Genomic DNA, 24145 nt, shown 5'->3' on the forward strand with positions numbered 1-24145 from the left:
TTAAAAATTTAAATCCTTACCTTCCATCTTAGAATCAATACTGTGTTTTGGTTCCAAGGAAGAATAGTGGTAAGGGCTAGGCAATGCAGGTCAAGTGACTTGTCCAGGGTTGCATAGCTGGGAAGTGCCTGAGGTCAGATTTGAACCCAAGACCTCCTATCTCTAGGCCTAGTTCTCAATCCACTGAGCCACTCATCTGCCCAAGTTAATAATAATAATAATTGTGATATCTGTGTGATTGAGCAAGAGGAACTCCTAGTGCTGGCACCTTTTTTTTCCCTCTTCTCTTTGTCCTTCCTCCAAGAGTCTGTGTTGCTTAGATCCCATCTGGAGCTGCCAGAAGGGAAATACAACTTGAATGAACTAGGAATTACCAACTAAAAGGAAACCAGAACTTTCTAACTGATATTTCTAAGTGTTGCAGACCCCTGGATGTTCTCGTCTGGCCTTCTGTTATACCATAAAGTCCCTTGGTCCTTGTCATTTGGTTTGATTCAATACCCTTTATGGACTCTGCAGTTGAACTCTTTTATGTATGTTTTCTCCTCCAATTATAGGAGATCCTTGAGAGCAGGGACTGCCTTATTTCCACTTCTCTTCTCTCCTCCCCTACCCCCCGCCATGTATACCCACAGAGCTTGGCACATATTAAGCATTTAATTAATGTTTTTTTAATTCATTCATAATATGTTCCAAGAAACTATACTATTAAGTGCTAATGCCAAAACAACCATTTCTAAATTTAATGTACACAAACACATACATACTTATTCATCTAAGAGCTTAATTTCAATATCAAGGTATTTAACACCTTTTTTTTTGGCGTTAATGATCAATTAATATTTGAATACCATATGAAGGTTCCAAACAATAAATACTTGGAATTTTGAAGTTGTATGTACTCCAGTCTACTTGATACAGATAAGCTCTAGATTTGGGGATACTGGGAGCCTTCACTGGGAGTTCCAAACATGGAAAACGAGGACTGCAAAGCAGCCCCCAGGAAAGATGAGACACCCATTCAACCCCTCTGAGTGACTTTCCTTATTAACATCCCCATATTATTGGAATTGCTATGATTATTATTCTTATTTAGCCCCAGGAAAAATAGATGAGAGCAACATGCTTCCAGGGTTAATATAGATGTCCCACTCCATCCCCCAAGAATATCACCAAGAGAGTCTACTTAAAAAATTAAACCTAAGGATTCTTATGTACCCACTTAGATAGGACCCTCTTTTCTAGGCATAAAATTTCTGACAAATCTGTTCCCAGTTTTCCCTAATCTATATTTGGGTCATGTTGATTCTACCCTCTGACTTAGCAACAATGGTTTGTTTACTATATCCTTAGACTTCAATTCTATTGTTAGGATCTATGGAAACATGTATGTTGAGAATGAAACTGTGTGCCAAGTAGATATGTGACCATAAGGGTATAAAATAAAGCCAAGCTTTGGCCAAAACGGTGCAGCTTTTCCTGTGAAACCTGTGCTGCTGGTTGAATATGAAAGCTGGGTCCCTTTCATCATTTTGCCTGAGTTGCCACACCTAGCCAGAAGCAACCTTCAGCTTTAAGAGACTGCAGGCTGGCTCTCAAAATGGGGAGAGGCAGAGAAGAGAGTTGAAATTAAAAGGAGAGAAGCGAGAACCTCTGGTTCAAGTAGTCATTGGACTTTGTCTTGCATAAGCCTAAATGCTGAAGTTGTATTCTCATTGTGGTAGAGGAAGTCCATCGTGGTGGATAGTGCTGGGTTAGGTGAATGGAGTCAGGAAGATATAAATTCAAATACCACCTCTGATACTAAACTAGCTGAGTGACCCTGTGTAACCGCTGTATGCCACAAGGATCTCCCCAGTATTTACCCGCTATTGTAGTTATATGTTACCTCTTTTCTTCATCTATCAAATGAGGAAGATGCTGAATTTAGTGGCCTCTAAGTCTCTTCTAACTCTTTAAGTCTGTAATCTGATGAATTAGATCTTTTTTTAGTGGAAGGAATTTCCTACTCCTTTCCTGGGGAACTGGGAATTCCCTAGTCTGACAACAGCTTCTTTAAGAAACATATTCCTGTATCCATACTGTGAATGAGAATACACTCAAGGGAAGAGGTGTTTTGTAAAAGATTGCAGAGACTGGGTGTGCAAAGGCACCGAGTTTACTTCTAGAAGGTTTCAGGGTTACTTTATAAGAACTTTTGGGAAGATGTGGTCAATATTTGCACAGGAAAGGCAAACTTAGTGGTTTGTGATCTGTTTTACCAGGTGAAACATATAAATTGGATGATGTGGCATGTCCATTGGCCAATTCAGAGAGCCCTAAGCAGGTCTGGAAAATGTAGTTATGCAGGTGTGATGATTGTGACAGAATCAGAGCCCAGTCTAAACACACATTTCATTGGGGTGGGCATCCAGGCAATTTTTTAAAAAAGACAAAAGAGTTAAGGTGAGTCTTTCTGACTAGCACTCTATCCACTCTATCTAAGAATCTTTTTAAGGCAGACATTTATTGAGTAATTCTAAAGAATGATATTTTGTGTTCATCAAAGGAGCTAAAGAAACTAATGCTTAACTAAATTTAATATTTATATTTTAGCAATTACATTTTACTTTAAAAATATAAGCTTAAAAAATGTGACACAAAACAGCAGCTTCTCTGGTAGACCCTATAGACCTGCCTCTGATCAGAACACACACCTATGTTTATTGGATTTACTTTCCTCTATGGCAATCAGTCAATCCATAAGCACTTATTAAGAGCCTAATATTGTGCCAGGTATAGTATTAGGCACAAAGAGACAAAGCCAAAAATGAAACAGTTCCTGCCTTCAGAATTTATATTCTATCGGGAGGAGGAGGACAATATATGCATATATGAATATATACAATAAATGCAAGGTAGGTTTGGGAAAGAACTAGAGGGATAAGGAAAGGCTTCACATAGAAGTTGGAGCATGAGCTGAGTTTTGAAGAAAGTTAGAGAGTCAATGAGTCAAAGAGGAGGACAGAGTACATTCCAGATAAGGGATAGCCAATGGGCAGTGTAGAAAGATGATGAACTGTCAAGTGTGAGGAAATCCTCCACTCTAGGGAGATTAGTTTGTCCTGATAATCCTATATCAGAAATTGGATGTTCTCTGAGGATTCCCCTGATTCTATGATTCTAGACTTGTATTCATTGCATTTATCATTTTTGCCTTTCCTCTTATAATTTCCCATCCGTGGATCACATTGTCTACCATTGTTTCCTAGTGGAGACAATCACACATGGAGTCAATCAACAAATATTTATTGAGCATCTATTGTAGACAAGGTACCAGACATATCTAAATCCTAATTCTTCAAGACTCAGCTCAGATCTCACCTTCTCCATGGAGCCTTTCCCTAACTGAACCAACAAGTGGTGGTCTGTCCCACTTCTAAACTCTAGGGGTCCTATTATCTATGTTGTACATTTGGAATTTCTATACCTACAGTAATTAGCATCCATCATTTCCCTAGCCACATAAGCACCTTGAGGGCAAGGAACTATATCTTGTATACATTTATCTAGCCTGCCACAGCTAGTAAAGTGTTAGTGATATAGGAGGAGTTAAAAAGTAATGAACTGGACAAGAAAAAATTGCCTAATTAGAAGAGAATATTTGGCATATTAAAGGAGCTGAAATGTAGAGAAGGCAAGGGATGTTGTCTGGTGGCAACTGTCTAGTGCTTCATAGGTACTTACCAAATGTTTCTTGAATTGAACTTTATTTTAAACATGTTTTCCCACAAAGTAATACTCAGTCCTCCAGGGAAGTTAGGCTTACCTACCACCATACTGACTATTGAATCTCCTAGAGTTTTTTTTTTTACTTTACAAATTTAATCAATTACAAACATGAATGGCCACCACATTTGTGGTTGTTAAGTCATTTTTAGTTATGTCTGACTCTCTATGATCCCCATGGGATTTTCTTGGCAAAGCTACTAGAGTGGGTTGCCATTTCCTTCTCCAGGGCCCCCATTTCACAATTGAGGAAACTGAGGCAGAACCAGGAGAACAATCAATACAGAAACATGAATATTATAAACAACTTAGGGTGAAAAGCAGTGATATAATGGACCAGGAATATCCAAATATCACAAAAATGGGGGCCTCTAAACCATACATAAGCATTCCCACAGGTGGCATATTGACTTACTTTCAAAATAAATTATTATCTATTTTTGTAATATTTTTATTTATCTTGTTAAATATTTCCCAATTACTTTTTTAAAACTCCTCTGCCTTAGAATCAATACTAAGGTTTGGTTCTAAGGCAGAAGAGCAGTGAGTGCTAGGCAATTGGGGTTAAGTGACTTGCCCAGGGTCACACAGCTAGGAAGAGTCCAAGACTAGATTTGAACCTAGGACTTCTCAAGCCTGGCTCTCTATCTACTGAGCCACCTAGCTGTCCCTCTCAATTACATTTTAATCTGGTTCTGATTACATTCTGGAGTGTTGTGGGCTGGGATATATAAGTTTGACGCCTCTGATGTGGATGATAGAGAATGGACTTCAGAGTCAGAAAGATATACATCCAAGTCCAACCTCTCATATATCCAACTGAATGACTCTGGGTGAGTCACTTAACTTTTCTGTGCCACAAGTAATTCTAAGGCTATAAAGTGCAATTAGGCAATAAGTATTGATTTAGAGCTTATATAAATGTGCCAGCAATTAGAATAAGGTCAGGAAATATAGAAAGGCAAAAATATGGTCTCTACCATCCAAGACCATACATTCCAATAAAGAAGATAATGCGTACATAACTATGTACATGCGAGATAAATACATTGTAAATGGAAAGTTATCTCAGCAGGAATGCACTAGGATTTGGAGGAAGGGAAAGGGGAACTGGGGAAATTCTCAGATATATAAAGAATGCTTATTCTATGACTTTAGAGAGACCATCCAGAGCTGGTCTCTCAAGTCTATAGATCTGGGGCTCTAATGACGCTCTGAGAGGAAAATATTTTTACCCCAAAGTCCTTGGCACTGTCAAATGCTTCAACAGCAAAAGTAGATGTGGTTTTTTCAATGGAAATGACATTAAAGAAGATGTATTACAATTTATTTGGCTGCTCTACCCTTACAGTTGAAATCTCTTTTATACTTTGTCTCTCTTATTAGAATATGAGCTCCTTGAGAATAGGAATCATCCAGCCTTTCAATCTGTATCCCCAGTACTTATCATACATAGTATTTTACATATAGCAAGTGCTTAATGAATGAATTTTCATTTATTCATCTGTTCATTCCTAGCTTATCAACCTGGCCCAGAATATAACAGCAGATTGGTAGGCTGCATTGCCTTTCAGAAATTGCTTTTAATGACCTTCAAGTTTCCCTCTAAAACAATGGCCCACTTTTTATTTTTTATTATTTAAGTATTTATTATTAAATATTAAGTATTTAAATATTTAATACAAAATATTTAGTATTTTTATTTTTTAGTTTAAATTTTTAAAAAATTTTATTTTAAAAATATTTTTCTGTGTTTATATGATTCATTTTCTTTCTCCTCCCATCTTTCCTCCCCCTTCTCAGAAACAAACAATTCCACTGGGTTGTACAAATGTTATCATTTGATACCTAATTTCCATATCATTCCTTTTTGCTATAGAGTGTTCTTTTAAAAGCCTAAACCCCAATTCACATACCCATATATACATCTGATAAGTGATGTCATATGTTTTGCTTTTGTATTTCTACTCTCATAGTCCTTTCTCTCAATGTGAATAGCATTCTTTCTCATAAGTCCTTCAGGAGTTTCCTGGATTATTGAATGGCCCACTTTTTAAAAGAACAATATTCCCAGACACTTCCCAGCTGTGTGACCCTGGGCAAGTCACTTAACCCCCATTGCCTAGCCCTTACCACTCTTCTGCCTTGGAACCTAAACACTGTATCAATTCTAAGATGAAAGGTAAGGGTTTAAAAAAACCCAACAACAACAACATTACCATTCGCTGAAACAATGATGCACTATTTAAAAACAACAAAATTTTGAGAGATGCTCTATGTGCGCCAGTCTCAAAAACTGAACTTGAAGATCACCAAAGGGCAGTGGGGAGATGTGTGGTAGAGATGGGTTAGCTGCAACATAATCCCAATGATGAGTCATGCTAGAGAAGTAGCCTAAAAGATATGATCAAGAAAGTGGAGAAAAGATGGTGGTTTGGTCATGTGGTGAGAGGGAGTGGTGGCCAGTGAATAGCTTTCATGGTCCATTGAAGAGTCAATATGCTGGGTGGATCCAATGTGGAAAATTTATTGGGGGGCATTGGAGAGAGTCACTAGGGGTGAAGGGGGCATGGATAGGTGGGAGTATCCTACTATACCCACATCAGTGAGATCACAATTTCACCAATAAGATTAGAGATCTGTCATAGTATAGATGCTGCAAGGCTGGAACTCATGGAATACCACAAATTTTTTAAAAAGTAAAAATCATTTCAGATTACTAAGCAGACAATGGAAAGACACATCCTGGGTGTAAGTAAATTGCAGCTTAGAACAAGTGATAGGTAACACTTGAACAGTGGCATAAAACTTCAGCCAGGTTGTAAAAAGAAAGTGGGTTAGATATAGGATCACAAACTTAGAGGTAGAATGGACCTCAAAGGTGATCTTTGGGTTTTCTTTATGACCCCATTTAAGGTTTTATTGACAACAGCAGTGGAGTGGTTTGCTATTTCCTTCTCCAGCTCTTTTTCCAGATGAGGAAACTGAGGCAAAAAGGGTTTAGTGACTTGCCTAGGGTCACACAGCTAAGTATCAGAGGCCAAATTTGAACTCAGGAAGATGAGTCTTTCTGATTCCATACCCAAAGTTCTATCTACTGCACCATCTAGCTGCTCACGAATGTGACAGTCAAGGATAACAGACAGCCAGAATGTCAAGACCTAGAGGATGGAAAGCCTCTTGTGGGCAGAGTAGAAAAGATAGGCAAGTGTACAAGTAAAGGAAAAAGAGAGACAGACAGAGACCCTGACTCTGGAGTTAGAGAGCTTGAATTCAAATCCTATCTCTCATACTTAACCATCTGTGTGACTTTTTCCTCTTCTGTAAAATAAAGGACTTGGACTGTGGAACCTTTGGAGTCCCTTCTAGCTTTATGTTTGCTATCCTATCCAAACGGGGTGTCATGCAGGGTAAGAAGGAATGGACTATGGTTTGCAGAGCTGGGGGAATACCCCATGAGGGCACTCACAGATCCACTGTAAGAGCTTAGTGACAATTGAATTCCTGACACTTAAATTTAAAATGTAGATGTAAAGAGTTGGAAGGGATTCTAGATCATTGACAAAATCTCTTCCTAGCTCTATGTAAAATGAAAGGGAAGGATTCTTTTCTCCTGTCTCTTTTTTTATTGTCTGTTTCTCTCTCCCAGTTTTTCATCTCCTCTGTTCCTTCCTCCATTACTTCCTCTCTCTATTCTTCCTTTCCTTCTCCCTTTTTCTCTCTCCTCCCCTTCTCTGTCTCTCTCCCCATCTCCTCTTGTCTAGTTATCTCCTTGACATTTTTTGCCCTTTCCCATTCCCTGTCTCTTTCTCCTTTGATCATTTCAGTTTCTCTCCCCATGTCCTGTCTCTGATTCTTTTTCTCCCTGTCCTCCATCCTCATTTCTTCTGTCTCTTTCCCCCTCTTTCTTTCTTTCCTCATTTCTTCTCACTCTTCTCTGTCTTTGTCTTTCTCCTCTCTCTGCCTCAGTCTCATTAAATAATTTCAATAAATTCCCAGGACATTCTCTCTGGTTTTTCATTTCCTGACATCAATAGTCCTAGGAGAGGGATGAGGGAAGATCAGGTATTTCTGTCTGTTATTTGCTAAGAACAATGACATTTTGTGTGAGCAGAGGCCTAAATCTCACATTTAAAGAGCTGAGCTGGAGATGTTTGATTGAATTGGATTTCTTTCTTTTTGTAATCCTCTTTCTTAATGAAGGCATCGAAGTTTGTAGAAAAGAAGGCAAAATGTATTGAAAATAAGAGAAACTTGGAAAGACCATGGATAGAGGTTAATTGCAGCTAACAGTTTGCCTGTAGATTTAAGTAAAATCTCCTTCTCCCTAGGGAGGATTCTACTGATGTTTAATCCATCTTAAGCCAAGAGCCAGTAGGAAGTACACATTCTGGCTTCTTTCTGGCACCCTTCCTTCTCTTAAATCTCTACTTATACTCTCACCATATCCTTTATCTACTATGGTGATATAGAGGAATTCAATATGGGGCAAGAATCAACAAACCATGCTACCCTCTCTATTTTGTACCTCCCTGCAAATAAGGCTTAGATGTGACTCTGCAGAAAGTCTGACCTTAAATAAAATGAGCTAAATTAGAGATAATATGAAAGGCACTAGCAGTAAGGGGCTAGGGGAAGGTTTCTTGCAGAAGGCATGACTTTAGCTGAGACTTGAAGGAATCTGGGAGATGGAGACAAGGAGGCAGAAAATTCTAGGCACAGAGGGATGGATTGTCTTGTGGAAGGAAGAATAAGGAAGAGAAAGTAACTAAACTATAAAGTTCATAAAAAGGAGTAAGGTGTAAAAAGACTTTAAAGGTAGAAGGGGTAGTAGAGAATAATGCTTGATTTTGATGTCAGAGGGCCTGTATCCAAATCTGTATTTGGATAGCTCAGATGGGTTTCTCCCCTGGCCAATCTAACCCAAAGTGCTCTCTCCCACCTTTGAAATCCTATGGGTCCACTGTTTCCCCATAGCCCTCTTTTGATTTTTAATCATGTATTATCTCAAAGCAGATATCATATTCTGGGTTGAATTTTTATTATAATTGCTGTCCCTGATTAAATAGTAAGCTCTTTGGGGACAGAACTGTCCCCATATTAACCAGAAGAGGCTAAAACTTTCCTAGATATTTTTAATTCTTCATGAATCTGTGAGTTCTTCAGAATGGGCATTCCCTTCATTATGCAAATTACAGCAGAAAAATTTTTCACCTAGTGACCATCTTGTGGGTGAACCTTTCCATATGAAACTTATCAAGATGGGTTTTCAGACAAAGGATACAGAGTCCCATCATGACGAAGCCTTTAAAGCTTAGTAGACCTTTTCTATGGCTTCTGCTCTGCTGGCATAGCCTTCTAGAGAGGCAGTAAACATTAAGTACCTACTGTGTGCCCTGCACTGTACTGTGTTGGAGATACAAAGAAAGGTAAAAGATGTTCTCTGTACTCAAGGATGTCATAGTCTACTGGAGAAGACAATGGGCAAACTCCAATGGACAAACAAGCTATAAGCAGGATATATTGGAAGTCATCTACAAAGGGGAGGAACTAGCATTAAGGGGGATTGAAAAAGACTTCCAATAGAAGGTGGGGGTTCTACCTGGGACTGGAAGGAAGACAAAGAAGCTAGGAGGGAGAGATAAGGAGGGAAGGCATTCCAAGCATGGAGAGGACAGCCAGTAAAAATACTCTGGAACTGGAGATGGAGTTCATTGAACCCTGGGTCATTTTCACATCATGAGGGAGCACCAGAAAAAGATGTTGGTAAAAAGATATAGCATATACCCTATAAATATTTGTTGAATGAATGAATGACTATATTGCAGTTGGGTTTTGAATTCAATCATGCAGTCAAGTAACCAACATTTATGAAATACTACTGGCTAGGCACTGTGCTAAATTTAGAAATACAAAAACAAAAAATGAAATGGTCCCTGTCATCGCGAAGCTGACAACTGAGCCAAAGGAGATGAGTGTGTATATAATACATATATGTGTATTACATATTTGTGTAGATGTACTGTATAATGTATATTTGTATTATATATTATGTTCTATATATTATACATCTTATATTAATATCTACAGATGTAATTACACATTATATTTATAGTTTATATATAACATACACACATACACATGTGTATATATGTACATAAACACACTAAATAACTTGGAATTTGTGAGGCATGACACCTAGTATCTGGGGAGAAATTTTTTGGATGAAGTTCATGTTTCCGTTCTGCTCAAAGGGACATAATAATCTCTAAAAAGAAATTATATTGGTGAGTTTTGCAGTAAGACTATTATGGCTCAATAGAAGCCTTCTCTCTTTTGTTCCTTCCTGATAATCCTTTGTTTGATTTTTCTCCAATTAATTTTAATAGGATGCTGGCATGGGTAGCAGATTTGAAAGAAATTATTTTGTTGAAAAAGGCTTGGCTAAACTCTGTCCCAACACTTGAAGGAGGGGTATTGTAAAAACCAGAAAATGAAGTATTCTCAATTCCTTACAAGAAATGCATTTTTCTTAATGAATGATAAGAATGAAGATGATATTTATCACTAATGAGAAAATGAAAGGCTAGAAAGAGGAAGTGACTTCTCTATAATCTCATGGTGATCAAAGGCACAGATGATGCCCTCAATTATTCAAGCTTTAATTCCATGCCTCCAGGGAGTGAGGTGATTACTGGGCACTGTGGGAATCCAGAAGAAAAAAAGATTCTGCTCCCCTCCTTCAAAGAACATATTTTTTTATTTGAAGAGTGAAAACATACACAGATTCATTAGTTTGACAGTAAGGCAATGTGGCAGAAAAGCCAAGATAAGTGAGTATCTATCACCTCAAGCTAAGTCTTGCAATTGCAGTGAATTCATGAGTAGAATTAGAGGATTTAGGTTAGTGTCAGGATCCCCTAAACTAACATGGTTCTACTTTTTATAGTAGCTTTTGAGTCTTCAAGCTTGGTTCTGGCCACACTCTAGAAAGTCAGTCAATACTTCTTGCTACAGCAGAAAGCATATAAAAACTTTCCTGTTGGGCGGGCATGCCTTATTTTAAAGACATTCTATCCCTGGAAGATTGTCTCTTCTTTTGCTCTTCCTATTATTTGTTTGGTCTTTTTTTAACCTGTAGATGCAAATTAAATCTTTATTTTCTGTTTTAGAAGAAGCAATACTAAGTATTGTTTCCAAGGCAGAAGAGTGGTAAGGGCTAGGCAATAAGGGTTAGGACTTGCCCAGGGTCACACAACTTGGAAGTGTCTAAGGAAGAGAGAAATTGGATTGAGAATCATAGACATTAACTTTGGCAGAGGAAATTTATCATGACATGTAGTAGCTAGTGTGATGTTGATGCTGTTGATGGTGATGGGGAAGTGCTTGTTAAGGAGAAGACATGATTAATTTTTGATCTGTTAACTTCTAGTATTGACCATGGGTAAGTAAACACAGTGTTGGGACTAGGTGAAAAGCTGGACTAGAAGAAGGAAGATCCAGAAGGTAGAGCAGTAGTGGGTTCAGAAACTAGCAAAGTAGCCATGAGGATATAAAGAGAAGTGTAAGGCAGGAAGTTCTAAGTCTATGCAAACAGTCATTAATTAGGGAATGAGCAGGAGTTGAACAAAGAGAATAATGCATGTGACTAATGGACTGGAACAAGATTTTGCTATTCTGTGAGCCTCAGAAAATGAGGGATCAAGTCAATGATGGTAGGGGCAAGTAACAGAAAGGTCACATCATTTAAAAATAGAGACAGGACAGCTAGGTGGTTCAGTGGATTGAGAAGCAAACCTAGAGATAGGAGGAGGTTCTAGGTTCAAATGTGGCCTCAATTTCTTAGATCCTGGGCAAGTCACTTAACCTCATTGCCTTGCCCTTATCACTCTTCTGCCTCAGATTATCGATTCTAAAATGGGAGGTAAGGGATTAAAAAAATTTAGAGAACAGAAAGAAGTATCTTTCACAACAGTGGTTGTAGGAGAAATTCCTAGCCAAACAAGGAATTGAAAATGATCATAAAAGGTGAAGTAGACAGTTTGGATTACATGAAATTAAAATGCTGTTGCATAAACAAAAACAATGCAGTTACAATAATGAGAAATTGTTGATGGGAAGAGATTTTTCTTTCCATTAGATATTCATTTCACAAAAATCAAATTCTTCTGTGCTTTTAGATGATATGTGGGTAGGTAGGGCAGTAGGAGGGTAACAAAGATATAACTGTTGCTCTGGAAAAAGTCAGAGAACCAAGATACAGAGTGTGTTGACACAATTGTTTATGATCAAGGGCTGTTCCCCATTAGATAATTGGTTAGTAGGAATGAACAGTGTCCAAAAGGAGAACTGTAGACTATGAATTACCATATGAAAGATTGTTTCAAATATAAAGGGAGAAATATAAATAAATAACTCTGACTTTTCACCCTTCAAACTAAAAAAGATGACAAGAGATAGAAATATTAAATGATAGAGAGGTTGCCGGAAGACAAGAAAGTAAGGGAAGAATTCTCTATGAAGAATGTTGTAATTGCTTTTGGGTTCCAGGAGAAGGGAAGAATTATAACCGCACTGAAAACTTAATCAGCATTGCAGGAAAGAAAGAGGGAAGAAAATGAGCATCTTGCCATGTGCCAGTTTTCTCAATATTATCTTTGTCAATATTACTTCATTTGATTTCACAACAACCTTGAGAACTAGGTGCTGTTATTATCCCCAGTGTACAATTGGTAGATAGAGATTAAGTCACTTGCCCAGGTGTACACAACTAGGAAGTATCTGAGACTAGATTTTGACTTGAATCTTCTGGACTCCAGGCTCAGTGTTGTGTGTGTGTATATCTATATCTATATCTATATCTATATCTATATCTATATCTATCTATCTATCTATCTATCTATCTATCTATCTATCTATCTATCTATCTATATACGCTTTACCACTGAACCAAAGAAGAGACTCCAATTCACTAATGGGACCTGCCTGTTATTGGTATAGGGGCTATGTGGCAGGATTTTACAGGCAGGACTTGCCTTTTGACTTACTGGTGACTTAAAAAATGAATGTTAAAAAATATTATTATTACATGCAGTAGGGGGAAAATATTATTAAAAAAAATGAATTCTGAGATTCCTTTGAGTTCTAAAAATTTAGGTGATATCCTAGTAGCTAAAGATTTTTCCCTAAATGATTGTCTTGGTTTTACCAACATCAAAAGTGATCTGTTACTTATTTTTTCAAATTTACAACCTCATAAAATTTTAGAGCTAGAGGAATCTAGGCAGCCAGGTGCCATAGTGGATACAGTTGGACTTGGAGTCAGGAATACCCAAATTTTGAATGCTGCCTCTGACACTGGTCTCTGGATAAGTCACTCAACTTCTTATAGGCTGTTTCTTCATTTATAATAATAGCCCCTAACTCCCAGAAGTGATATAAAATTAAATGAGATAACGTATGAAAAGTGTTTTATTATAGTTGTTATTCAGTCGATTTCAGTTGTGTCTGATTCTTTATGACCTCATTTGGGGTTTTCTTTGCAGAGATACTGGAGTGGTTTGCCATTTCCTTCTCCAGTTCATTTTATAATCTCTAAATGTTAGCTATTATTTTTTGTACACCTCCTATCAGTTTTATAGCTGAGGAAACTGATGTCTATATGAAGATAATCTCTAAATTCTATTTAATCCTAGCTATAACTGTTAGAACCTTTGACAATCTCCCCACCCCTAAAAAAGAAACAATACACTTTCATAATTGGCAAAGATCTTCATACTAGCTTATTCTCACTGGTTTGTTGTTTTCTTATTCAGATGAGTTAATATTGGGAAAACTTAGATTTCATAATATATTCTCCCTTTACACTTATTAAAACATTTTTGAAAAGGTGTTGTTGAGAATCCTAAATGGTATTTGCGGTCACTGAAATTTCTTTGCATCTGTTAGGGATATCCCCTTAAGGGTAGTTGTTTCCTCCAAAGTCATTGTGCCTGTAATTCTGTTAGTTGCAACCACATTCAAATATGTATTGAGGATAGATTTTTATTAAATTAATAGCATAAATATTTACTAAGTACTTATTTTTGCATATTAGTATTAAGAAAATGCCATTTGAAGCAAGATTTGAAGACCTATAATACCCAAGCATCTTCTTTTACTAGAATAAAATTGTTAAATGTCTACTTGGTCTACTCTACTGGGCTAAATTTCTAAGATAATCCCTTCACTGCTAAGAATTCACTTTGAATTGTTCTTTTTGGGGGTGGGGGTGGGTATGGTCAGAAGCATTCTGAGGCACATACACACTCTTCTGAGAAGTTTCAGCACTGCTTTGGTGATGAGATCATAAACACTGATCAGTCCTGGGATTCCTGATATTCCCAACCTGAGGCCTCGTGGCAAAGGTCAAGGTCCAGTATAAAACAAGACATTATTGTAAAGGCAATTTTCTTGTGACCATATCAGAAACTCACAGGGTTAATAAGTGCTGAAACCTTCAATAGCAAAAATAATTAGTAGATTCTTTACTAAATTTGACTAGGTTAATTTGGCATTGCTCAACAGATTATCTAGAAAACTTATACAGCTTCAAACAGTGACCATTCTGGTGCTTCTGATTATTCTTACAAACAACTTGGGAATGTACATTTCATAAGCTCTCATTGATAGATAGAAGGATTTGCCAGTCCTCCTGTATTCCAGATAACTTCTCAATCAAGAATCTTTCTTTCATCTTTTCCATTTCCTTAGTAAATATTAGACATAAAAAAATGTAACCTTTTACTGTAATAGAAATTTATTATTAATCAAGTTATAACAAAACCAATTACTCTGACGTAACACATTGCATTCTTTGTTCTGTATGTCTGTGATATCAATCAGATAATCAAATGAGTGTTGACATGCTGATAAAAGCATGGAGGCATGGGAGATTCTTTTTAAACACAGTACTGTGTTGTAGTCTTTTCTTCTTTTCTACCTTCTCTTCTTTTCTTAAATTCCATATTTTGTGCTCACAGTTTAGAACCCTGCTCTGACCCTTTATGTTACGTGGGCCTTAACACTTTGGGCTAAATAGAAATGTGGTTCAGTGTCAGCATTTTTCTAAATATTTGCCTTGTCAAATAGAAGGTTTTTGGTTTTTTTTTTTAAATATATTTGTCTCTTGACCTCCTGCTGCTCACTCTGAGTACCTAGCCAGGAAATCTATTCAGCAGCAGATGGTTTTATATACCCTGTTTAGGCTTCCAAAATGTCTTTAGACATTTTCTTTCCCCTGCTAAGTCAGACCAAAAAATACATAGAAAATTTGAGAGCTTTCTTCTACGTTGGCTAAGCAAATCTACAAACCTTGTAATTATTTCCTCACTCAGGATAGAGTTACCTGGGTGACCATGCTGTCAATTACCCATTCATTTTTCTTGAAACTCACCCTCAGTATAAAAGCTCTTTGTACAAAATACTAAGAATTAATGCCAATTAGCTAATTTCTTCAATTTCTTTTGAACCTATATTTGTCAAGGAGCTTTGTTCTTTCTGCAACTAACCTTTCTTTATTGGCTGGTGGGCAGAATATCTATGGAAATCAGGAATTTAAGCCTTGGTCCTGCTAGGATAAAAAAATCAAGAACTCAAAGTAGTATGTTATGAAGGCAAGAGTGCTGAATTTGCAACCAGAGACCTTGGTTCAAACCACACCTCTGCTACATACTAGTTGTATGACCTTGGGCAAGTAGCTTCATTTTTTCTAGGCCCCTAGTTCCTCAACTGTAAAATGAAAGATTGGAAACAAACTTTCTAGGTTTCTCAGAATTTTTCACCAAATATTAAGTCCTTCCTTCAGTAGTCAATGTCCTTGGTTTATCCAGCACTATGCTACTATGTTTGATTGCTTCTGGGTGTTGTGGTGTATTAGTTTAAGAAGCACAAATACAAGGAGTGACTAGAAAGAAACTATGCAGAGCCATGCTGGAAAAAAATTCACCCAGCCCACCAGTAGAGGGAGAGGAAATATGGGAAATTCACTTGGGGTGTAGCCTAAAGGGATGGAGAAATATCCTATCACAGAGGTTTCAAGTGCTGGGCAGCAAGTACTGGCAAAATTCTGGAGCGCTGCCTCAATCAGATTATAATATAATTGGGAAATATATAACAAGATAAAAATACAACATAATGTTCACAATATGTAGTTTTCTAAGTCAGTCAGTAGCCCACAAGGATCTATTTCTATTTGACTTTGACACCACTGTCCTAACACCTCATTCAGTTGTCTAGGAAATGGAGCCAAACAAGGGAATGGATGGTGCAGGTGGACAGGGATGGTGGCTGAGTGGAGGCATTGTTTTATGTTGCGGGGGGTGGGGGGAGGAAGGTATACTTTTCCTTAGGGATGAAAGGAGGGGCACAGGTGAGTGAGGTCAATTGGTGCCTTTTGTCACCAAAGAATACCTACACCAAGACTAGTGGCCAGTAGTCAGGAAGATCAGGGTTCAAGTCCTGCCTCTAAAATATGTTGGCAGTGCAATCTTAGATGGATTACAACAAATCACTTAGACAGCTCAATATACTCTGTCTAGAGAAATTAAATGAGGGGGGGAAGATGGCAGAGAAAAGTCAGGGATTGGTCTGAGGTCTTCCAAATCAGCCCCTGCCCCCCAAACAACTTTAAAATAATGCCTCAAAACAAATTCTGGAGCAGAACAACCCACAAAAGGATGGGATAAAACAGTTTTCCACCCAAGACAACCAAGAAGGTCAGCAGGAAAGGACTGTTCACTAGAGTGAGAGTGGAATGAAGTCCAATGAGAACTACAGTGGCAAACCAGCAGCTGACCAACAATCGAATCCACAGCAACAGCTTCCAGAGTTCACAGTTCACTGACAGTAAGGGGATCAGAGCACTGGACAGAAGGCGATTACAGAGGTCCTTTTACTAGTACTAGATGCAGAGCTCTGTTGGACTGCCCATACTCAGATCTAAGTCACAGTCCCAGGGCCAGGAGAAGCATTAGCATGTCAGAGTTTGTGGTTAGATGGCAGCAGATAGAAAAGAGTACATGTGGTTGTTCATAGACTAGAACACAGAACAGAAGAATAGTAAATACACCCACCTTGGAAGAATGGAAAACTTATAGACTTCCAGAACTACTTCTGAAAATAGCTACACCAAAAAACCTGAAGTTTAGAACAGTGTCACCTTCATCCAGAGAACAGAGCCCAACATCAGCATAAAGTCAAGAAATATCCTGGAAAACAAAAACAAACAAACAAACAAAAGGAACCTTATCATAGAAAGTTACTGTGGTGATAGAGAAGATCAAAACACAAACTCAGAAGAAAACAAAGTCAAAAGAGTCAACAGTTTGGTAAAGGAGGCACAAAAAAAATACTGAAGATAATAACACATTTTAAAAAAACCAAGAGGAGGCAACTAGGTCACTCATTAGATTGAGAGCCAGGCATGGAGATTGGAGGTCCTAGGTTCAAATGTGACTTCAGATATTTTCTAGCTATGTGACCCTGGGCAAGTCACTTAACTCCTATTGCCTAGCCCTTACCACTCGTCTGTCTTGGAACAAATATACAATATTGATTCCAAGACCCAAGGAAAGGGTTTAAAAACCAACAACAACCAGAATAGGCCAAATAGTATTTAAAGCACAAAAATCCACTAAAGAGAAAAATTATTTAAAAAACAGAATTAGACAAATGAAAAAGAATATATAAAAATTCACTGAAGAGAATTCCTTAAAAAAACAAAATTGACCATAAGGAAAAGGAGTTACAAAAGTTCACTATAGAAAATAATCTCTTAAAAAATGGAAATGGACAAGTGGAAGATAATGACTCCATGAGGCATCAAGAAACAATAAAACAAGATTGAAAAAATGGGGGGGAAAGAGAAGAAAATGTGAAATATCTCATTGAAAAAACAACTGACCTAGAAAATAGATCAAGGCAAAATTTAAGAATGATCAAAGTAGGGATAACTAGGTGGCTCAGGGGATAGAGAGTCAGGTCTAGAGATGGAAGAGTTCTGAGTTCAAATCTGTCCTCAGATACTTTCTAATTATATGGCCCTGGGCAATTCACTTAACCCCAATTGCCTAGTCTTTACCATTCTTCTGTTTTGCAATTAGTACTTAGTATTGATTCTGAGATAGAAGGTAAGGGTTTAAAAAAATTTATTAGATTACCCAAAAGCCATGATCAAAGAAAGAGCAAAGACATCATACCAAGAAATTATCAAGGAAAACTGCCCTAAAATCTTAATTCCAGAGAGCAAAATAGAAATTGAAAGAATCCACAGATCACCTACTGAAAGATCACAAAATGAAAACACCAAAGAATATTATAGCCAAATGCTAGAGCTCCCAGATCAAGGAGAAAATATTGTAAGCAGCCAGAAAGGAATATTTCAAATATTGTAGTACCACAGTCAGAATAACACACATTATAAGCAGCTCTTATTTTAAAGGATCAGAAGACTTCAAATATGATATTCTAGGGGGCAAAGTAGCTAGAATTATGATCAAGAATTACCTACTCAGTAAAACTGAGAATAAATCTTTAGGGGAAAAAATGGATAATCAGTGAAACAGAAAACTTTCAAGCATTCCTGATGAAAAGACCAGAGCTGACTAGAAAAATCTGACTTTCAAATACAAGACTCAAAATCATTAAAAAGGTAAACAAGAAAGAGAAATCATAAGGGATTCATTCAGTAAGTAAAGTTAACCTGTTTACATTCCTACAAAGGAAAATGATATTTGTAACGCCAAAGAATTTTATGATTTTTAGGTCAGTCTATATAGAGGGCACAGGTGTGAGTTGAATATGATGTGATGATGTTTTAAAAAATGAATTTAAGGGGTGAAAAAGAGGACTGCACTGTGACAAGGGGAGGGAGAGGCAGAGGCAGAGTGGAGTAAATTATCTCACATAAAAGAGGTACAAAAAAAGCTTTTACAGTGAAAGGGAAGATGGAAGAGGTAGGGGTAGACTTGAACCTAACTCTCATCAGAATTGGTTCAAAGAAGAAATAACATACGCATTCAGTTGGGTATTGAAATATATCTGACCCTACAGGAAAGTGGTAGTGAGGGGGTGGGGTGTGAAGAAGAGGACAAGAGAAAGCTAGTGATAGAAAGGAGAGGAACTGAAAGAAGCAGTGGTCAGAAGCAAACCACTTTTGAGGATGGAGAGAGTAGGGATAATGGAGGTTGGGAACAGGATAGAGATAAATCTATAGTAATCATAACTGAAAAATTTTTACAGTACATTTCTCTGATAAAGATCTTATTTCTCAAATATAAAAAGAATTGAGTCAACTAGATAAGAATACAACTCATTCCCTAATGGCTAAATGATAAAGGATATGACCAGGCAGATTTCAAATGAAGTAATCAAATCTATCTATAGTCATATAAAAATATCTAAATCACTACTGTCTAGAGAACTAAAAATTAAAACAACTCTGAGGTACCACCCCACACCTGTCAGATCAACTAATATGACAGAAAAGGAAAGTGACAAATATTAGAGGGTATGTGAGAAAATTGAAACACTAATGAACTGCTGGTGGAGTTGTGAACTGATTCAACTATTCCAGAGGGCAATTTGGATCTATGCCTACGGGATTATAAAACTGTAGACCTTTTGACCTAGCAATATCACTTTCTTGGTCTGTTCCCAAAGAGATCAGAGAAAAAGGAAAAGAACTTACCTGTATGTACAAAAATATTTATAGCAGCTTTTTTGTGATGGTAAAGAAGTGGAAATTTAGGGGATGCCCATCAATTGGGGAATAGCTGAACAAATTGTAGCCTTTGGTTGAGATAGAATCCTATTGTGCTATTGAGTCAGAAAGGCTTGGTACACATCTTGTCTCCCCATATACTTACTTAAGTTATCATAGACAAGGTATTTAACCTCTCATGCCCCAGGCAACTCTTTAAGGGCAGTGTGGTCTAGTAGAAGAAAGCTTCAACTTCAGAGTCAGAGAATCTGTGTTCAATCTACCTCTGATGCTTCCTACCTCTGAGACTTCAGGTAAATGACAATATCAAAGCCATTTGTAGAAGAAATTATGCCCTACGGAATTTGTATAAAAGGAAGAAAGTGTATCAGAACCAGCTGAGGGTCTGAATTTGAGAGGTTGGAGCAGGCATGGCATTTTCAGCAAAACTTGGAGGAACAGAGGGAAATGATGTGCTTGGCAGAAAAGGGTAATATGGAAGAAAGTTTTTGGCTCTTATGAAGATTAAATTAACTCTCTTCTGCCCATTTTTAGATTTAATCACCAAAAGTGTATACACCCTACTCACACTTGAGTCGGGGAGGTCTATGACCCACGTGTGTGATAGTGGGTGACAAATCAGAATCGACTGACTGCCCTCTGGGCTGTCCTAAGTAGAGCTTTAGCTGTAATTGGTACATGTAAATGGAAGGAAGTCACAGGAAGTGACAAAAAGAAATGATCTTTAAAAATGCTAAGCTCTTCCTGTGAGGGCTTTCTTCACTCTTTGACTTGACTTTGGAGGAGCTCAGGCTTGAGATCTCAGACTGCTTCCCTTTGGACAGAGACGTGGTGAGTGTAAAAGACTGACTCCTTTCCTGGATTTTCTGAAGGGACTAGCCCCAGGAGAGACCTTATCTCTTGAGAGAGGCTCCCTGCATCCCTAAGTCCTTGGCTACAAAAGTGGAGGCCTCTGTGGCTAAGGACTAAACTCCCCTACCTGGATTGAGTCAGAGCCAGAGCAAAATACTTAGTGTGTAGCCTAGCTTTCTTACCCTATCCTCTCTCTGATTCTTCTTACTTTCATTCTTTCTATATTTTATAAATAAATTGTTAAAATAAATCTCTTTGGAATTCCTGGCGACCCTATTCTTAAATGGTCCAGCCCAATCTTTTATAAAAACCTCTCACATTTTTCTAACTCTTACACTCTAGAGGCATCTAAGAAAAGAAGACCCAGACAGAGGCAAGTCCCAGGAAGGGGGCAGCCCTTTCCCCAACTTTCCTTCCTGATGATTACTTTCTGTCCAAAGACCTTGCTATAATCTGCTTGCTTTTGTGCTTAAATATTTCCTATAAACTGAATTTTGCCTCAACCACAAAGAGGTCAAGAGTTAACTAGAGACAGGCATTTTTTTTTAACCAGGCCTTTGACTTCTTTTATGGAAGAAACTCCAAGTTAGGAAATTACTCTACTAAATATAGATCTGTCTCTTCTCATAGATTATAATTTTAAAGCAGAGATTCTTCTTCAAGACATGGAGGCCTTTAACTGTGAATTTGGGTGGTGAAAAAAATTCAGCTTTATTTCAATACAACTGATTTCCCTATATATTTAAAAATATTTTGAGTAGAGACCCACAGGTTTCACCAGATAGCCAAAGGAGTCCATGTCATACCAAAAAAAACAAAAAACAAAAAACCAAGATTAACAAACAAACAAACAAAACCTTGTGAGAGTTGTCTGGGGGCACTGAGAGGTATAGTAAGTTGCCTATGGTCATATATCCAGGTGGAATTGAAAACAAGATGATTCTTTATCCATTGTTAGTTGGGATTTTCTTGGCAAAGATACTGGAGGGGTTTGCCATTTCCTTCTCTACATCATTTTCCAAATGAGGAAACTGAAGTAAACAGGGTTAAATGACTTGTTCATGGTCATGCAGCTAGTTAGTGCTTGAGGCCAGATTTTAACTCAGAAAAATGAGTCTTTCTGGCTCTAAACATTCCATCTACTGAGCTACCTAGAAGCCCCTCTATTCATTTTCACCATGCTACCTCCTCCATAAATGTTATATTTTATAAGATTTATTACTTTATATATGACTTTGAGTAAGTCATCTAACCTCTTTTTTCCTCAGTTTTCTCAATTGTAAAATGAGATAATAATACCTAACTCATTAGGATGTTGTGAGGATCAAATGGGATAATATTTGTAAGGCTTTGAGCACACTGCTTAGCACAAAATAGGTGCTATATGAGTTCTAACTATTATTATCGTAAGCATAAGACATGAGTAATTTATGTTAATGTGTGAGTGGATACTAAATTTAATCATCCCAATGAATTTTAAAAGTAGAAGCTTTTTAACCCAAATTAATCTTTAATTAGTTGACTAATATGTGGCCTCAGAAAAGTACCTTAACCTCTCTGGACCTTTTTTCCCCCTCTGTAAACTGAGAGGATTGAACAACATGATTTCTGAGGTACCTTTTAGTGCTAAATCTCTGATCCTATAACTGTATCGAGTGAGGTTTGTTTTTTTAAATATGGGACTCTTTTTCATTGGAACAACTGTTAAGCAGAGGCTGACTGGCTATATTTCAAGGATATGATAGAAGGGATTCCAAAATGTGGAGAGAGGTTAATCTGAGATCTCTTCCCAACTCTTAATTCTTTTTATTTTAAACAGCAAAAATTACACTCATTCATTTTAAAGTTTTAATATATTAGTATTTTATTTCTCATCAGTTACAAGATAATTGTTTTAATGAGAGTGATCTAATATGTAATTTGGAAGGGGAAGTTATTAGAGAGAGGAGAGGAAAAGTCAAAGCAAAAATGAGAAGAATATGAAGAAATTGGGAAAGAATGAATGTTTTTGTGGAGCAAGCAGGTAGATAGCTTCCCAACCCAAACCTTTAGTTCCAAAGAAAGTGGAATACAAATTTCATAGGATTTTTTTCTTTCTTCATCTACTCAGACTTTTCTATATGGCTGGTCAGATGCCATGAAAAAGTGAGAAAGCTCTCCAGCACATTGGGGGGGGGACCTCCTAGTGTGAAATTATAGGGGAATATGTATAGAAGTCATGATGAATTGTTGTCTTCTTCCTTGGGGGGGGGGGTGAATGTCTAAAATCACTGAGACTACAGATCCATTGGAGTACTAAGAGGGTGGAATACTTTGTCATAAAAATCCTTCATGAAAATTAGGGCATATTTTTCAGCTGTGTTTTGGGATGATATTTGAATTTCTTTTGAAAGATCCTATTTGCAAAAGCCCAGCCCCATCAGAATTCTACTTAGGGGTCTGGTGTAAGAACATTCTTCCCACCTGCTTATCTCACCCTTTTTGCTTTGCTAAAAAAGAGAGGATGCCAGAATAAGAAATAGCTTGGCATCATGCAAAATTCAGGAAGTATTCAGGCCAGAGTAGGCTATGTGGAAGGCAGAGCTAACATCAATTTTAATTTTTATTTGCATTTCCATTGCTTTGTCATATACACATTTCTCATGTTGTATTTTTTAAATTTAATTTTTTTAATTAAATGTTTTTCAGAGACCTATCTTGTAAAGAATAACATGTTTCATCATGACCCCTCTGGAATTGTGATTTGTTCCACTGTATTGATCAGAATTCCTAAGTCTTTCAGTTTCTAGTCTTTACAGTATTGTTTTTATTCCATAAATTATTCTTTTGGTTCTGCTTGCTTTACTTTGCATCAGTTCATACAAATCTTCTGGAACACTTTTCTCAAAGGCTCTTTTGTTTTCATTCCAGGTGTGTGTGGGTGTTGTGGTGCCCTTCGCCCCAGATACAAGAGACTGGTTGATAATATCTTCCCAGAGGACCCAGAGGTAGGTCATCCTCCCTTCCTATCATAGATCATTAGAATCTCAAAGCTAGAAAGGCCCTCAGAAGTCATGAGATGCCCATAAGTCAAGTGGATATCTTGAGGTAAAGGAAGGGAATTCCCTTCATTAGATATCATAAGCCAAAGGATGGATGACCTCTTGTCAGTTTTGTTTCAGTGAGGATTCCTTTCAGGTATGGATTGAACTAATTAGTCACTTAAACCTCTTCCAATTCTAAAACTTCTGTGATTCTCTAATTCATCTAGTCTGTCCCACTACATGAATCCACTTCTACAATATCCCTGAAAAGTTGTAATCTAGCTCTGATTATAGGCCTTCAGTGACAGATAGAATGTTTGGACAGATCTCATTGCTAGATTTTCCCTTTATTAAGGCAAAATCTCCCTCTAACTTCCACCCATTTTTCCTGGTTCAGCCCTCTGGGGCTCAGTAAAGCAAATTTATCCCCTCTATTATGTGCTACTAGCTTTCCCATAATGGTAACATCTGGCATCCTGTCAGACGCTGGTATGGTAGCTGCCCTCATCATTCTGGGATAATAGAACAAGCCTGAGTCTGGGAAGTCTACTTGGTGGAGATCTCTGTTTTTGCCAGCATGTCTCCATATGTTCTTTATCTCTGAGTATTTCCAGACAATCAAATCATTGGCCTTTAAGGAAGGAATTTATTCAAGGAACAAGGCTATTTTTGTGAACTTTGGGGGTGGCATTTATCAGATTGACTCATTCTGATTTTTGAGTAGTGGGAGCCCTTAACTATA

The 24145-nt window shown here is 37.5% G+C and overlaps 1 protein-coding gene across 4 annotated transcripts in view; it reads left to right on the top strand.

Annotated features, from left to right (window-relative positions):
• The window catches only part of EFR3B (EFR3 homolog B), a 133197-nt gene that overhangs the window by 35908 nt on the left and 73144 nt on the right, over window positions 1-24145 (top strand). For all 4 annotated transcript variants that reach the window (XM_007475928.3, XM_007475931.3, XM_007475929.3 and 1 more), the window contains exon 2: window positions 23291-23367. In XM_007475928.3, coding sequence (XP_007475990.1) covers window positions 23291-23367 — 77 coding nt within the window. The remainder of the gene's footprint in view (window positions 1-23290; window positions 23368-24145) is intronic.

The sequence above is a fragment of the Monodelphis domestica genome, chromosome 1, assembly GCF_027887165.1.
Source record: "Monodelphis domestica isolate mMonDom1 chromosome 1, mMonDom1.pri, whole genome shotgun sequence".
Lineage (NCBI taxonomy): Eukaryota > Metazoa > Chordata > Mammalia > Didelphimorphia > Didelphidae > Monodelphis > Monodelphis domestica.